The sequence below is a fragment of the Dipodomys merriami genome, unplaced genomic scaffold (assembly GCF_024711535.1).
Source record: "Dipodomys merriami isolate MVZ:Mamm:240054 unplaced genomic scaffold, mDipMer1.0.p SCAF_19, whole genome shotgun sequence".
Classification (NCBI taxonomy): domain Eukaryota; kingdom Metazoa; phylum Chordata; class Mammalia; order Rodentia; family Heteromyidae; genus Dipodomys; species Dipodomys merriami.
In genome coordinates, this window is record NW_027203270.1 from 6,117,733 (window position 1) to 6,135,441 (window position 17,709).

A 17,709-nucleotide genomic window follows, 5' to 3' on the forward strand; every position below is an offset into this window, starting at 1 on the left:
CAGGCTACCTGGTATTTCCTGAGTGTTTGATTAAAATAATTTGAAAAATAATGGTCTTTTTTTATAATGTAGGTCTGTTTTCTCACAGTGGGTCAGGCTGTGGTCTGAGATTGTTCATTTCCAAAAGCTCAGAAATAAAATCAACACTGCTGACCTACCCAAGGTAGTAGCAAATTTGCATTTCATTCTTATCTTGGTCATTAAAGAAAAAAATATTGGTCATACATCTTTACCTGATTTCAAAACTTACAAAGTAAACATTGAAACATTTTGTACTTAGTGAGTTGTTCAAAACACAGATTTAAATAAGAGGACACCAGGTGTCCAATCTGTCTAGAGCATAGTCATCCACAGAAATGATCAGAAAACGAAAGGATCAAGCTATGTCTATATACCCAGAAATTTCTCCAAAATGAAGTGTTTTTTTACTTGTTGGCATATAATGTTCAACTGCTTTTGTTCTATTTCAATTGATAAGATACTTGAAACAATCAAGTAGCCCAAATAATTCTGGTAGAAATGCGTAAAATCTAAAAGAACCATGCTGCTATTTTAATGCATATGATAGCACCTCTGAATGGCATCCTATTTGATTTTAAATATCAAGGTGGATAATTTTAAAGATTTAACTTCAAGATTCCCCACTAACACCAAAACCAAACAAACAAAAACTATGTTTGTTTCTACAAAGCCAGAAAATCCTCTAAGTTTACTGATTTATAAAATGAAAACATGTCAGCAAAAGATTTTTTTAAAAAATCAAGAAAGTTTATCAGATTTTCTTTCCAATCAGTTATCGGCAAGATTTCTGCAGTATTTCCTTGCCTCATAATAACAGTATGTACTGTGACTACCCAACACTGCCATCTTCAACAACACTGCCATCTTCAATAAAAACAAAGCGTCACTATTCCCATAACTTATGGTATTAGTTATGCTATTCTACTTCAATCAACTAAGGATCCACTAGCTAAAAGGTGAGAAACTAGTTTAGAATTATACATCCAACCTCCATTTACCCATTGTGTGCTTAGTCCTACCAATTGGACTCCTGCCACATACATGTGAAAGATCTACAGATTTCAAAGAATTACAGTGACTGATGTAATTACTGACTTTGTAAGGGTAGTGTCAGCTGTTCTTTTGAAATGAGTCTGTTTAATCTTTCCTCAGTAGCAAAAGAATGAAAATATGAAGTCACAAAGTACATGTCCATGATCCAGCTGTCTTCACTATGACTCCCTTTCCCCCTTCAAAAGTCCACAGCTGTACATTTGCATAGAGTGGGTGGTAGGTAGGAAGAAAAGAAGAGTATGTGGGTGAGAGCAGAGGCTGCATTAAAGATTGTTCATATTAACAAATAGAAGTATGTATTTTCCAATTATAAACAAGCCTCCTCAGGCGTAACAACCCTGACATATAAAACTTCTTAACTATATCATAATTATGTTACTTTGAGTTGAATTTCAACATAAAACCTTAAGTAAAACTAGTCAAGACAAAAAAAAAACAGCAATATTTATGAGAGAATTATTTATAGACCACTGTGAAAAGATCTAGCCATTAGTTCTCAGAGAAAATCTACTGGGACTCTCAGAAGGTAGCAAAGAATTATGTTAGAATTACATGATATATGCAGTGATACATAAATTAATTCTATGTAAGTCACTAAACTTTCCATCATTTTGTTAAAGAATAAAAAACACCACAAAGCCTTTGGTTTTGCAAGTGGCGAAAAAAAATAAAGATTTCCTTAAGCATAAAGAAAGATATGAAACCACAATAGATTTGAAGATACTTAACACCTCAATAATGTTTTTCTACAGCTAAAAGATTCTTAATAGCTATCTATTCAAAAATTTTCTTAGCTGAAGAATATTTGTGGTCCAAAAGACAAACTCTATAAACATACTCTATGAATTCTATTTTCTATTATGCACATAAGCAAGTAATCCTTACAATGCAGATATAATAATGAGCACATATAGCATCATTAACAGGATTCTATTGCCAACATGCATGCTATTTCTTAAAGCATATGGTGCAGGGAGTATGTTACAGCAGATGACATTGATTGGAATACCATATAATTGATATAAATAGATACTGAAATAAACAGAAAAAAAGAATGAGCTCATGTAAGTTAAAAAGTACAATAAAGAGACAAAAAGGTACTCAATATTATAGGTAAAACACTCAAGTGAAGCTCTATTTTCTTAAAAGTAAAACCTATAGACTATACTGCCTTTTACATTGCATGTGCTTTCTCTTACATAACAACTGAAGTAAACTCTAATTCCCCTCCCAAATTATTCCTGTCATTTTCAACTTCTATTTTTAAATTTTTCATTAATCTAATTTTAATTGCTCCCTATTAAAGAGACCTATGGCATCCTTAGTTTTAAATCTACTGATTTGTAGGGCAAACTGAAGCTGAAACAGTTGTCTAATTGGAGACATATTCGACATGCCAATTTAAGTTACAAACTCAAGATGTAAAAGATTTTCATTAGAAAAACACAGATAATGCTCAGATTCTGCCATATGCGACAGAAAAGAGAATAGCATAAATAATGTTAAACTTCTGTAGAAAGTTTTATGCCTGTTGACTTTTAATATGGTATATAGTAGATTTCATCAAAAACAAAAAAAACTCTCAGGTTTACAGTGAAATATTATAAACTATGGTATGGTTTAAGTACTCTACTTATTTAGCACAAAAACTACAGTAAATATATTACACATGTAGAGCTAAGTCTACATCCAAATGAAACTACAACGTTGATTATCTTATTTCTGGTACCAAACATTCACAACCTAGATGGAAGTTGGAGAATGACCATCTGCTACCATGTCTGATGGGTTTTTCTCCCAATATTTCCCATTTAATTCTCAGAATTCTGTATATAAGGTTTACGGACAGGTCACCCTCAGACCTCAAACTTTTTTTTAAGGATACTTTATGCCAAGATCATTTACTCAGGAAGCAAGATCTAATGATAGACTGATTTTACAAAATCAAGAGGGGACTTTCAAATAACTGCTGTTAATTGGTTCTACTTCTAGAAAACCAAGCATCTATGTTTTTTTTCTTAAAGGAGATTAATGTTTAGTGCTATTCTAGTGCAGTTTTGAGACAAGGGAATCAAGCAACAGTTGGGTACTCACACTTGGTAAGAAAAAGATTATAACACCAATTGGTAAATAAATTGGTATATAAAAATGGTTAATTTTGCTGGATGCTGATGGCTCACGCCTGTAATCCCAGCTACATAGGAAGCTGAGATCTGAGGATTGCAGCTCAATGCCAGCCTGGGTAGGAAAGTCCCTGAGATTCTCATCTCCAATTAACCACCAGAAAAGGGGAAGTGGCGCTGTGGCTCAATTGGTAGAACACTAGCCTTGAGCTGAAGAGCACAAGGACAGCACCCAAGCCCATAGTTCAAGCCCCATGACTGACCCCTCCCCCAAAAAGTTAATTTTTAGATGAGGAAAATTACCTAGGACACATTGGTAAAATGTGGCAGAACAACAGGAGAAGCAAGGCCTTCCTACTCCTGAGAAGTCCTTTCATTCTACTTTATGCCTTCTGTTTTTATATACTAGCTACCCCTAAGTACTCATGAAGACATAAATATAGTCTGCTGGAGTTAAGGCTCAGAGTTATAGAGTTGTACATCGCAAACTCAAGGCCCTGAGTTCGAGTCCTAGCACCACAGAAGAAGAAAGGAAGGAATCTGAAAGAAGAAAGAAGAGAGAAGAAAGAAGAGGAAGAAGGGAAGGAATAGGGGAGAGGAAAGAGGAGGGGAGGGTAAAATAATGAATTTTTTAAAGGTAAGAAAAATAGGAAGAAGCTACTTCACTTTAAAGAAAAGTGTGCCTATGAAGAAATATATCACACTATGTTTACTCCTAAAAATGTTTTACTAGGTAAGAACAAGGAAGTAACTTTATTCTTGACCTCTGCATTTTTTTATTCCCATGAAACCTGTATGACAGTAAGTGTTCTTTGATTGTGCGTGTATACTTACATTTCAAACACATAAAATTAAGAACACTAATGAAAAAATCTCAGGGAGCATTTAAAAATAAATCCCAACATGTTTGCAATACTAATTAATAGCACAACAATAAAGGCCCAACACCTGGGACAAATCCTTAGTAACAAGGACAGATTTTCCTTATAGATAAGAACACAGTGAGGTGATAAGCTTGGCTTTCCACTCCTGTAGCCTTAGATGATCAGAAAATGGATTCTATTTGAATGGGTGACTGCTGAAGTCAAATAATTCCTAGTGCTTTCTTGGCCTTCCTTTGTGTATGCCATCTGAGAAATCAGCAGCTGTTGTCAACAGAGGCCTTCTCTCCTTCAAGAGATGCTTCAAGGTACAGAATAAGAAGGTGCAAAAACATCTGTCTTCTGCCATTTGTAGTTTTACTGGATTCATTTATCTGGGAGGGAAACAGATGGTCTCTGACACTGCCCAAGGTTGCAAAGACATACATTGGTAAAAATGAGAGGACAGATGTTAAATATGGTAAGCATACATTTTGTCCCCTGAAGGGGTAAGCTGAGGCTTCCATTTAAATTTGGATGTTTAAATATTAGACCATAGGCAATTTTTAGAAATCTCTATACAAATGTAAAATTTTGTGGTTCTTTTATGTATGTACACAAAATTACTAGGACATGAATAGAAGAAAAATGACTTAAGTAAATTATTATTGAGTATCTTAAAGATAGTAATAAAATTTGTATGTTTGAAATGGGTGAGCTCTATGTCTTCTTTCTACATATCACTTGTCAAATACTCAGTTAATTATATTTTAAAAGCACTGGGACAGGGCTGGGAAGTTGGCTCAGTGGTAGAGCGCTTGCCTTGCATGCCTGAGGCCCTGGGTTTGATTCCTCAGCACCACATAAAGAAAAAGAAAAAAGCCGGAAGTGACGCTGTGGCTCAAGTGGTAGAGTGCTAGCCTTGAGCTGAAGAGCTGAGGGACAGCACCCAGGGCCAGAGTTCAGGCCCCACAACCGGACCCCCCCAAAAAAAAATAATAAAATAAAAAATAAATAAAAGCACTGGGACAGAGTTTCACAAAATTAGAATACAAGTTAAAAATTTTCCAAAATGACCTGGGAAATAAAAACTTTATTTCAATTTCACATTGGTATCTGAAGAAGAATATCAAGTTTCTCAGTAATTAGCTGCAGTGTTAAGAATTGGTCAAAGTTTTTAAATGTTTCAGTAAAATATACATAGTCCTTAAATTCTAACAAGATGAGATCTAAAGCGATGAAATATTGGAACTTGCTTTTGTAACTTAGCATATAGCAAAATTGGAAACTCAGAAAATATTTTCTTCTTACAAGTCAAATATAAGACTTGACAAAGAAAAACATATGAAGTTTAATGAAAAGTGTTCATTAAGATTACAAAATTTGGAGCCACTGTATGAGAAAGAATAGTAACAATAGGAATTTCTGAGTATAATCAACAAAAACTTCAGAAAATAGCTGTTAAGCCAGGTTTGGTGGTATAAAACCATATGGCCAGCACTCAGGAGACTGAAGCAGGAGGACTACAACATTGAGGCCAGTCTGGGTTATTAGCAAGTTCAATCCAAGATGGACTGGGAAACACTGTCTCCAAAAAAGAAAGAAAAAGCTGGCCCTGATCATCCTTGAAATCCCAGATACTCAGGCGACTAAGATATGAGGATTGGAAGTTCAAATCCAGTCCAGGCAGGAAAGTACATGAAATTCTTATCTCCAATTACATACCAAAAAGCTGAAGTGGAGCTGTGATTCAAGTAGTAGAGCACTAACATTGAGCAAAAAAGCTCAGGAATAGCACCCAGGCCCTGAGTTCCAATGCCATACTGGCACAGGAAAGAAGGAAGGAAAGAAGGAGGGAGGGAGGACAGCTGAGGAAGAAAGGGAGGGGAGGGAAGGGAGAGAGGGAGGGAGGGCAGCTGAGAAAGGGAGGGGAGGAAGTGAAGGAAGGGAGGGAAGCCAAGGAGGGCAGGAAAGTTCCTTAAATGCTTAAGTACATTAAATCTTGTAATCCAGAAGTGTAATGATCAAATTTAAGTTAGAATCAGGTTTATCAGTCACTTTAAAATGTGTTAAGTGGAAGGGGTAAGAAGAACAGTGGTTGGGAAGGACAGACAAGCAGTTAGGATAATTTTTTGTTGAACTCATGCTCCATCACAAATATTCATTACAGACAATAACTATACAAAGCAAAAAGGAAAACTGAATGAAAAAAAACTTGTTTTAAATTCTGACTTTGGACAATTATAGTGTGCAAAAATCACTCTCTTTAGATCTGTGCTAAGAAGATTAAGTAATACAAGGATATTAAGTCTGCAAGTTACTCTGCAACAATGGGGCAAACAATGGTTTACTGGTGTGCTTACAGGAAGAGTAAGACAAGGCAAATATTGACTGAGCAAATAGTTCAAGCTCAACATAGTGGAAATGTAGACATACAGGAATTCTTATTTCTAGTCTTACAATGCTTTGTCAATCTGAAATTTTCTCAAAAATCTAAAACCAAATACTACTTTTAAGACTGTATGAATTATTCTCTCCAAACACTTGAACAGAAGACCTTGAAAACAAATTTTTAAACTTAGCAGAAATAAAATAACTTGAAAACTGATGAGGAAAAAAATCCGCTCAGCAAGTATCATACATTATGCATTTCAAAAGAGATAGTAAAACTAAAATCCACTTTTATCATTAATATATATGAAAGTGTATATAATAAGAAAGGAGCAGAGTATAAAAGCTCCAAAATAAACAAAAGCAATTACAGTCCAGACCTGAACATACATATTTTAATTAAATTCTAACATGATATCATTTTATGCATAACTTCAGTAATAATCTCTCAGAATCATTGTGGAAAACAACTACAGAGTACTAATTCTGTGTATTATAAGACATAGGGCTTATAAATCTTATGCTGAAAACAACAAAAAGAAACATATATCAGAAACACAACACAAGAAAATGCTCGTCTCCAAGAAACTTCAGAAACAAAATTCTTATATTACCCTTGATCTCAATGTAAAATTAAGTTATAGACAATTAAATTACAACCACTTTGAAGATGCTTAAACTTAGATTCAGGAATGACAAAAAACTGGTAGAACTGTACAATCCTGGGATGAATAAAAGAATACAACTTACTAACTACAGCAAGTAACAGAACTTGACAGTTCAGTATGGGGATTTAGAACCTCTGATTCTACAACTAGGGAATACATCATTATACAAAATGAAAAGATAAGCTTATAATCACAATGAAAGCTAATCCTTTCCTAATCCATAACTATCATAATCAACACAATTTAAAATATACCAGAAGAAAAGAAGGTAAACATTCTATTTAAAATTAAATTTCTAATAAACCCAATGATATAAAAGATGTACAAGCAACTAGACTGATATACAATATGATTTGGGATATACCATGTCAGTATATGCAAAATCATTTTTCATACAGCCATGGGACTATATTATATACAAATTCCTAGGCTTAGGCTTAATTTCTATTATACCTGGATTTCAAAAAACTTGTTGAGAAGGCTGAGCATTTTTCTCATACAAGAGACTTCTATGAACACTTTTAACATTAGCACTAGATTTAAAAAGTATCAACAAATAGTTGAATCTATTTATATCATTGGGAAGATCTCACAGGTTATATGAAGCCCAAACAGGGCTTTCTCCTGACTATTTTAATAAAGGATTTTAATGTTCAATTTGTTAAATTTCTAATCTCATTGAATATCAAAATTGTTTACTAAGGAAAACAAGTAATCTAGCTATTGACATATAGGTATAACATACTAAAATGCTGATTTTTCAGAGTTATTCATAAATAGCTACCCGGTGACTTATAATTATATCAGAAAATAATAACTTTATAATCCTAACAGGTAGAAATTTTCCTTCTGATGGTCCTGGGGTTTGAATACAGGGCCTCACACCTGGCAAGACAGGCACTGCTCGTAAGCTATGACATATATATATAAATATATATACACCACACATACATATACATACACACATATATATATATTGCTTTAGTTAATTTCCACATAGACTTTCACAGTTTTTTAAATTATATTTGTTTGTGTTTATTTGTGGCCTAGGCAGAGCTGGACCTTGATTCTCCTACCTATGGCCTCCAAATAGCTGGGATTACAGACATAAATTACCATGCCTGGCTTCTGAGTTGAGATGGGGTCACACTAACTTTTTGCCTGGGCTGGCCTCGAACTGTGATCCTCCTGATCTCCGCCTCAAGGTAGTTGGGTTTATAGGCATGAGCCAACATGCCTGGCCGAGAAAATTTTTTAAATAGCTAAAATAAGCACAAAAAAATCAAGTGAGTTATTAAGTCTTTAAGGATCTTAAGGAGCCATCATGAAAAAAGCCCAAATCTTAGAAACCAAGTTTTGAATATCATTGTCTTCACACTGACAAAAGATATAGTAATATAAGTATGTAGAGGTAAATATACACATTGAATTTCAACATGAGTTTTATAAAGTACTTGAAACATGGTTGTCATTTAGAGTTCTTTCCTATTACTTGTGTCTGTCAAAATTTGTAAGTCATATTAAATCCCAATCATGTTGGTAAGAGCCAAGAAAATCAAACTACTATCAGGCATAGAATGAGCAAGCAAAAGACTGAGTCAATGGATCTGGTTTTTATTAGCAATACTAGTTTTCACAACTTGTCACTGCTTTGTTTTTTTTTCTGTGGGTGGGTGTACATGGCTGTGTTTGAGTATGTTTGTGCTCGTTCTATACTTTGTACTTAATCTGCTGCCATTAAGGCTCATATGGGCTAGAAACGAAAAACATAATCAAAACCATACAAAGAAAAAGTAGGTTTCATTTTTATTCAACCCTCCAAAACAGCTGTGAAAAAAAAGCACCAAGAGACCTTACCCTGTTCGCTTGGTGATGGTCCCCAATGTCATTGGCTGCTTGATTTGTGCAAGAGGCATCACTACCATCAAGCTGGGAAGAGGAGAAAGCCGAGGATTGCCGGGATTGTTGTTGGTAAAATTATTGTAAGAGTCTTGGCTGTTCAATTTCCCTACCAAGAGAAAGACAAAGACAAGTATCATGAATAGAAACTTCCCTACCTCTGGTCAGGATTTCACTAACTCCATTAGGTAAAGGTCATCAGTTAAAAGTAGCAAATACAGCACTGATACCAAGAGAAAGTTACATGGATTGGAAGAAACAAAGTATTCTGGTAACAAATGTGACTTGCTTACAGATTTCAGTCTCAGCAAGCAAAGGATGAATTCCTTATGTTTCTAAAACCAGTCATGGTTAGTCTTCATCTCAGATGGATCACCACATCAACAAAACTGACTGCTTTCATCTACACTCTGTCAATTTCTGAAAAAGAACCTAATTGGCCTTTTGATGGGTATTTTGTGGCATCTATAAATAAATTTAGGGAAGTACAGGCAACCATCCTTACCCAGGACTAGGAACTGAGAAATAAAGAAGGGAAAGTGAGTACACAGTGGCTCACATCTGTGATCTTAGCTACTCAGGAGTTAGAGATTCCAAAGATGGCAGTTCAAGGCTAAACCAGGTAAAATATTAGTGAGACTCTATGTCAACTAATAGAGAGCTGTATGTGGAGATGTAGATGTGTCATTGAAGCTATGAAGAAGTATACATAGGATTACAGTTAGGCTAGGCAAAAAATAAAAGACTTTCTCCAAAAAATAAACTAAAAGAAAGATCTGGGGTGTGTAGCTTAAGTGGTATACTATCTTCCTAGAAAAAGCAACAACCCCAGTGGTTCTGGGATATAGAAACACACACACACACACACACACACACACACAAACACACACACACAAACACACACACACAGAGTGGGAACTAAAAATAAAGTTATCTGTTGAGAAATTCTAAATACGGTGGTTTACAATAATCACTCCTCACTCTAATCTCAAAATAGGATATGGGGTAGCATACACAGTAGTTGAGACCGTTCAATCTAGCCAGATAGTATATTCTCAATCAATACTTGAGAGTTTGTCCTCTATACTCTTATGGTCTGTGTTTATGTGTTAGTTTCTGTCTAGAACACAGTACACATCAGAGAAAGTAAAGTATGTTTGTGCAGATTTTATGCTCATGGTTATATTTACAGGGGCATTATCCGACATATATTATAATTTTGGCAAGCAGTTTATAAACATCACTTCAAAAAAATTCAGCATTATGGATCAACCTAGGAAACTAAACATGCTATATAAGCACTCTGCCAGTGAGTTATATAGCCAAGCCTAACCATAACCTCAATGAAAAAAGTATAAATGTGATCTAAAAAATCACTATCATTTTTATTCATTCATAGAAAATTGTCTAACAGAGAGCAAAAAAATGCCTATAAAAATACTAAGGAATAAATATAACCGAAGAAGTGAAAAAAATCTATGAGAGGCCTTGAGTTCAAAACTCAGTACCACTGAAAAGAAGAAAGGAAGGGCGAACACAAGAGAAGAATGATAGGGAAAAAAAATCAAAAGACACAGAAAAGTGGAAAGACATTATATGCTCATAGATTGGAAGATTCAATATTATTAAAATATTTTACCCTATTAAAATACCAATGCTATTATTATGAAAATAGAATACTACAAATGTTTTATGGATGGATGGACACACACACAGACAAAACCCACCAATGAACCATCTTGAGTAGAAAGAATGAAGTAGAAGGCCTTACACTGGCAAGGATGTGAAGAAGAGAAATCTTTGATCTGTTTGTGGAGTCAGAAATTACTACAGCCATTATAGAAAATGGCATAGGAAAAAAATCAAAACTGAGCTATAAAAATGTTGGTGTACACCTGTAATCTGAATGCTGACATTACTTAGGCGGTTAGTTTGAGGCCAGCCTGTACTACATAGCAAGGTTCAGTCACATAACTTTATAATAACAACAAACAGAACTTTTAATTGGTCCAGAAATCTCATTTGTAGTTATAGATATTAAAGGAAATAATGTGAGAGAGACATTTCCACTCCCATGTTTACTACAGCTGTTTTTGCAATGGCCAGAAATAAAAATAATCTAGAATGTCTATCAACTGACGAATGTGACAGTTTATGAAATGGAATACTATTCAGACATATAAAATAATGAAATCCTTTCATTTGGTCTAACATGAATGAAAACAGATGATTACGTTAACTTAAATAAGACAAAAACAAGTAGTACATGATCTTACTCGATAAACGTTGCTGTCATAGTTGACCATATGAGGCTGAGAGAGATGGGGGAAATTTACTCAGCAAGGAATTAAGTTCTCTTTAAAAGAATAAGAATAATTTTTTTTAAAATAATGGAAGTGGGATTGGGAAGGATGAATGAGAATATTAAAAGGAGTGACACTGAACAAGATATACTATACTCATAAACCTCTTCTTTATAACTCCTTTATAAAAACCCATGATAATAAAACTATTTTAAAAAACAAAAAAGGATAAGAATCTCATGATATACTGTATATTTCAAAATTCTAGAAGAGTTCGTTTCAATATTTTCACCACAATGAAAGCAGGAATGAACAGACAGTCACATGAAACCTCCAGTATATACATGTGAAAATATTACATGATACCTAATGTGTATTTGTAATGTTATACACATTTAAAATTTTTAAGTATGCTAATTAAATGGTCAATGGAAAATTTAGTAAGCAAATAGCTACTAAATTTGGTAGTCCTTAATAAAAAATAATTATGGGGAAGGGGCCTGGAATTGGGGCTGAGTGCTTGCCTAGCATGCATGAACCCTTGGGTTTGATTCCTCAGTACCACATAAACAGAAAAAGCAAGAAGCAGTGCTTAGGCTCAAGTGGTAGAATGCTAGCCATGAGCAAAAGAAGCTCAGGAACAGTGCCTAGGCCTTGAGTTTAAGACCCAGGACTGGCCCAAAAAAGACGAAGAGGAAGACAAAGACAAAGACGAAGAAGAGGATGAGGAGCAGCAGCAGCAGCAACAGCAGCAGCAGGAAGAGGAAGAAGAGGAAAAAGAAGAAGGAGGAAGAGAAGGAGGAGGAGGAGAAGAAGAAATAATAATAATATGGGGAATGATGGAGGTGATTGCTCTAGTACAGAGATGTAAAGCATAGGACTGAGGGAAGATATAAGAAATGAGAGATTATACCAATCAAAGGTTTCGATCAACAGGGGTTGGTAAGGACAAAGCTCTATTATGAATTTGGAATGAGTAAGTCCATGGACCTACAAAGATTTTATAATATAAGAGGGAATAACAGATTAACAAAAATAAAAATCATAAAATAGTCTATAATGACAGGTACATACCAGACTACACAGCCACAGGCAAACAATAGTATTGTGAACATTTTTTTAAAATGTTTTTTGAGGGACTGGGGGATTTAGCTCAAGTACTTGCCTGGCAAGTGCAAGGCCCTGAGTTTGGACCTCAGCTCATATATATATATATATAAGCTTGGTGCCAGTGGCTCATACCTGTAATCCTAGCTACTCAGAAGGCTGAGATCTGAGGATCATGGTTCAAAGCCAGCCTAGGAAAGGAAGTCTATGAGACTCATCTCCAAGAAAAGGGTGGAAGTAGTGCTGTGGCTCAAGTGGGAGCATTAGCCTTGAGCACAAAGAGGCTCAGGAAGAGTGCCCAGACAAGTTCAAGCCTCAAAAAAAAAAAATTTTTTTTAAAGAAAGAAAAAAATTGGCCTGAGCTAATAAGAATATCATAAAAATGTTTCAGAGAAAAAGACAAAGCATTTGTCTTTATTATTGTTTTAAAGGAAACCTTGAAAAGAAAAAACACATAAATATGAGCATGCAGTAACAAACTCGTATCTTCCGGTTTTTGCTACAAATAAATAAAGAACAAATAGAAAAATTTATGAAGCCTGGCACAAGTGACTCTTAACTATAATCCAAGCTATACAGGAGGCTGATATCTGAGGATCACAGTCTGAAGCCAGCCCAAGCAGGAAAGTCCATGAAACTTTCCAGCAAAAGCTGGAAGTAGAGGAGTGGCTCAAATGGTAGAACACCAACCTTAAGTGAAAAAGCTAATGGACAACACCCAGGCCCAGAGTTCAAGCCCTAGTATGGGCACAGATAAAAAAGAAAGAGAAAAAGAAAAAGAGAGAGAACCAAAGAGAGAAAAAGGAACAGAGGAGAGAGAGAATAAGAGAAAGGATGAGTAAGAAAGAGACAAAGAAAAAAGAGAAAGAACGAAAGAAAGAAAAGAAGGAAGGAACAATTATATCCAGAGTTAGTAAAATGAGGGGCCTAGTATACACAAGAAATATCACTTGTAGACATATAATAATTAATAATTCAATAAATGTTTGCTAAATGAATTGAATACGTAACCATGAAATCTCCTATGTAGAACTAATATAAACCAGTAAGAGAAAAATATAGCTGTAGGATCTATAAAAAAAATTTTCAGGACACTCAAAGTATTTCAAAAGGGTCCATGTTGGTAGTACATACTTGTAATCCCAGTACACTGGAGGTTGAGGCAGTAATGGCTACCCAGTAATACTTTGTCTTTAAAAAAAAAAAAAGATTCATAATTGTAATCCCACATACTCAGGAAATAGGAAGGACTGCTGTCTGAGGCCAGCCAAGGAAAGTTATCAAGACCCAATCTCAACAAAATGAGTAGGGGAGCCAGGCGCAAGTGGCTCACACCTGAAATCCTAGCTACTCAGGAGGCTGAGATACGGGGATCACGGTTCAAAGCCAGCCAAGGTAGGAAAAGTCTGTAATACTCTTATCTCCCATAAACCACCCAGAAAACCGGAAGTGATGCTGTGGCTCAAGTGGTAGAGCACTAGCCTTGAGCTGAAGAGCTGAGAGACAGCTCCCAGGCCCTGAGTTCAAGCCCCATGACTGCCCCCCCAAAAAAAAAAAATGAGTGGGGGATGTTAGCACACACAGGTAAGGATTATGGTCCGATGCCTGCTCAGGCAAAAAGTAAAGGAAAATATATGTAAAATAACTAAGACAAGAAGTGTTGAAAGCCTAGCTCAAGTGGTAGTGAAGGGTCCCGAGTTCAGACTCTTAAAGCACAGGAGTGGGTGCAGTAAATAAATAGAAAACCAAATGACTAGAGTCTTTTTCTTTTATTGCCCAGCTTAGTCTTGTATTGATTAGGCGAACGAGCCTCAAACTTGACAGCTTCCCTGGGGTTAAAATCTAGCCAAAATTTTCTATTGCAGGACATTTCATTAAACCACAAGCTCCAAGCTTCAGCAGGAAGAAACCTGTAGTGACCGTCTTACATTTGAAGTAAAGTCTTTCCCTATTTTCCATCTTCATTGTGCTTTCTCTCAGGACTATATGATAGTAATGATGAAGTAAACAGAATCAGGAAAAAAATAGATCACCTCCTCTAATCCTCTTATCTTTACTATTGTCACTAGAATGGACATAGCAGAGGATGTTAAATTGCCATTTTAGGAGTAGACTTCATGAAGCCTTAAGATACATAAAATATTTCACACACCATTATACTTTCCAACTCCAGCTGGGACAAGGACCTATAAGTGACAAATGCCATGAGAATGGATATTCTCACAGTATTTCTGGCACAACCAGACAGAGGAAGTCCCAAAACTCTCATGAGAAAATAAGCTCTTCTAAGACTCTCATCCCAGTTTTTAGGGGGTTGAGTCCACATAGATAAACTTGCATTAGCCTTCAAGCTTTGAGTCTTTATCCAAATCCATTGGATCTTTGATCCTTCAGAGGGCAACCAATCCTTATGATAGATGGGCTCTTCTTAAGGGGGGGAAAAATCCCAAATTCAAAATTACTTCTCATTAAACTAAAGATTCTATTTGAAAACTGAGTATCATTTAAAAATCAGGATTTCATAAAACACTCCTTGATCACGAATGCAATGATATTTTGGGTTTGTTCTATTTTCAGGTTGTGGTGGCTGTTATTATTTTTCATGTTATATATGGAATACTAAGCCAGAATAGTTCAGATGGAGCTCAAACACTGGTTTTCTGTGTTGATTGTGAACAAATTTGCATCCTGGAATAAGCAATTAAGACAACATCTGTTCTCTCCCACTACTCTCACTACCTTTAGGAAAAGGAATACCTGTAGGTATTCTAGTATTCTACATATCTCCACACTAACATACAATCCTGCCATTCACAAAGGTGAGACGGACATGGTGTAAACTGTTCACTAAAAGTTTTGTTAATTTCTAAATGCCACTTTTATTTATGCACTGTCACAGATTACATTTTCTCAGACCATTTATGCTATAAAAGCAGAGGAAAATGAATTGAGGATAAAAGTGAACAGAGAAAATAACAATGGGCTTTGTTGCTGCACTGGGAGAACAGCCTGTCAGGTCAGCTTTGCAGAAAAGCATATTCCCAAACCAGTCATCATTAACAGACTCACTTCCACAGGAGAAAAAAAAAAGACAGAGTCTGAAAACTCCGGACAAAAGAAATCCCTGCAGACAAAGTAAAAACAAATTAAAAGACCCATTATAAAACACAGATGCTACAAGGAAAATAAACTTTCCAAGATTTACTGGGCTTTGACAAACTTGGACATTTGTGGAAAAGACATCAGCAGCAGCTCCCAGGTAATGTGGCTGGAAAGCTAGATTCCTTCTGTTTTATCTTTACCCTCTGTGCAGAAGCTGCCAGGTTGGTATTCTTAGCTTCTGAATGCAGTGATGTGAGAACATGCAAACGTGGCAAACTGCCAACTGCAAGAAACTTCTAAAGCAAGCAAGACCCTGATATGGACCAACATTTCACATTATGCTAAATACTTAAGGTACCTTAAGTACATATTTTGAGTACATATGTATGAATTTATATGTTCTTCAATACAAACAAGAGGAAAAAGAAAATTAAATTATATGTCCCTTCTCAAATTTGTAAAAAAAAAAAAATTTCACTATTCTATCATACTATGAAACAAGAATACTCCAATAAAAATAACATTAAGAAATCAAAGGATGATAGTTTTAGATCAGAAATTACCTTAAAAGAGAGCATATCAATGAGATTAGATAAAATGTTGTTATATGTCTTTGGAGGAATAAGCTAAAGGTTGCTGCCAATGGGTTCAAGGAAGACTCTTAAAGAATGAAGAAGAAAGTAATAAACACAGTAATGGAATAACATGGGCCAAACAGAGCATACTATCATTCATTGAGTATTTCAGGAAAAATAGCTTCAGAAATGCTAAAGATCCATTTGCAAAGGCGCAAAAGGAAAGAAAGAGGCAGTATTATTGGCGCCCTCTGAGTGAACACTATTACAAGAGTCCTTCCCATCAGGGACACAGATTTGATTCCCTCCAAGAACTCCACTTTTCAGAAGGCTTAGGATAGACAGACAGTCCTATCACTCAGTGTACTAGACTGCCTTCAACTGTATCAAATTCTAGTCTTATCACCTCTCTACACACTTATCAAAAAGATCCACTGTTGTTCTATGATATAAGATTCCTAGTCAGTGGCCTACAATTGGATTAATGAGGCCCATGAAATCCAATATCAATGAGGATCCCTGGCACCCCAGAGGAGAAAAACCTACAGAAACAACCCCATTCACAAGTATTTCTATTATCTTTGTCCTTTCAAACATTCCCTAATCTAGCATGTATAAAAACTTCATTCCCTATAATCTATTATTCCAACACAAAAACTGAGTAACAAGATCTATATAAGGGCTGTGTGTGAACATTATACATTCCACCAAAAACCAAAACTTTCAGTCTGCTCTTAATATCCTCTATGGAATCATAGAGATGCAAAACTTACCAAGAAGTTAAAGCTAGTTCTGTAGTTGAAAAGCTTTTACTTCTTTACTCAGTCAAAGAAGTATAATGGTAGCATGTTCTGAAACAATCACTGTATATTTAGGCTCCATAAAGTTAAAAACACTGCTGAGTTCTTGCTCTCCATCTAATTTAACATGAAAGCTTCTTCAATATAACTCTGAATACTTATTTAATCAAAACCAAATAAAGCCTTTGAGAACTCATACAAAGTACCCAGTGCAAGTAGGAATTTCCTGCATGTAGGTTGTTTTTGGTTGGATGGGAGCCTCTATCTCCCACTTCCCCTTTCCTAGATGAGAACGACAAGCTTCCCAGCTGCAGTTCCAGGACTTTCACCCTCCTTTTTGACCTTTTCTCAGGCATGTTCCAGTATAATCTGTAATCTGCTAGAGTAGGAAAAGGAAACAGCAGCGCCCTGGTGAGAAACAGTGCCTTCTGACCTACATAGCAAGCTGGGCGGAAGCAATGCTTGTTCACAGGAGCCAAGGAGAAGAGAACACACAATTAAAAGAGAAGGAATGTTATATACATGTAGGCACACACCCATATTTTAGAACACTAGTAAGAAAACAAATAGGAGACATAATTAAAGACAAAATGTTCAAGGGCAATTTTGATTTGATTTGTTCTTGCTAATAATTATTTTGGAGGCACAAAGTAAAAACATGGCAATTTATATGTATCACAAAAACACTTGTTGTTCTTTCCAAGTAACTTTTCATTTCACCACAGACATTATTCTTGAGTACTTCAGGAAAAAAGAGAACTGTTGGAAGATAAATTGCCAACAAAACAGGCTTTTTAAAAAAAATTG

The 17,709-nt window shown here is 35.5% G+C and overlaps 1 protein-coding gene across 13 annotated transcripts in view; it reads right to left on the reverse strand.

Annotated features, from left to right (window-relative positions):
• Positions 1-17,709, reverse strand: part of Bcas3 (BCAS3 microtubule associated cell migration factor) — a 525,475-nt gene that overhangs the window by 332,909 nt on the left and 174,857 nt on the right. For 7 of the 13 annotated variants that reach the window (XM_070027089.1, XM_070027084.1, XM_070027086.1 and 4 more), the window contains exon 16: positions 8,974-9,124. In XM_070027089.1, coding sequence (XP_069883190.1) covers positions 8,974-9,124 — 151 coding nt within the window. Of the gene's footprint in view, positions 1-8,270; positions 8,379-8,973; positions 9,125-17,709 lie in introns of all 13 variants that reach the window. The other 6 variants (XM_070027082.1, XM_070027079.1, XM_070027083.1 and 3 more) reach the window with 1 other exon arrangement.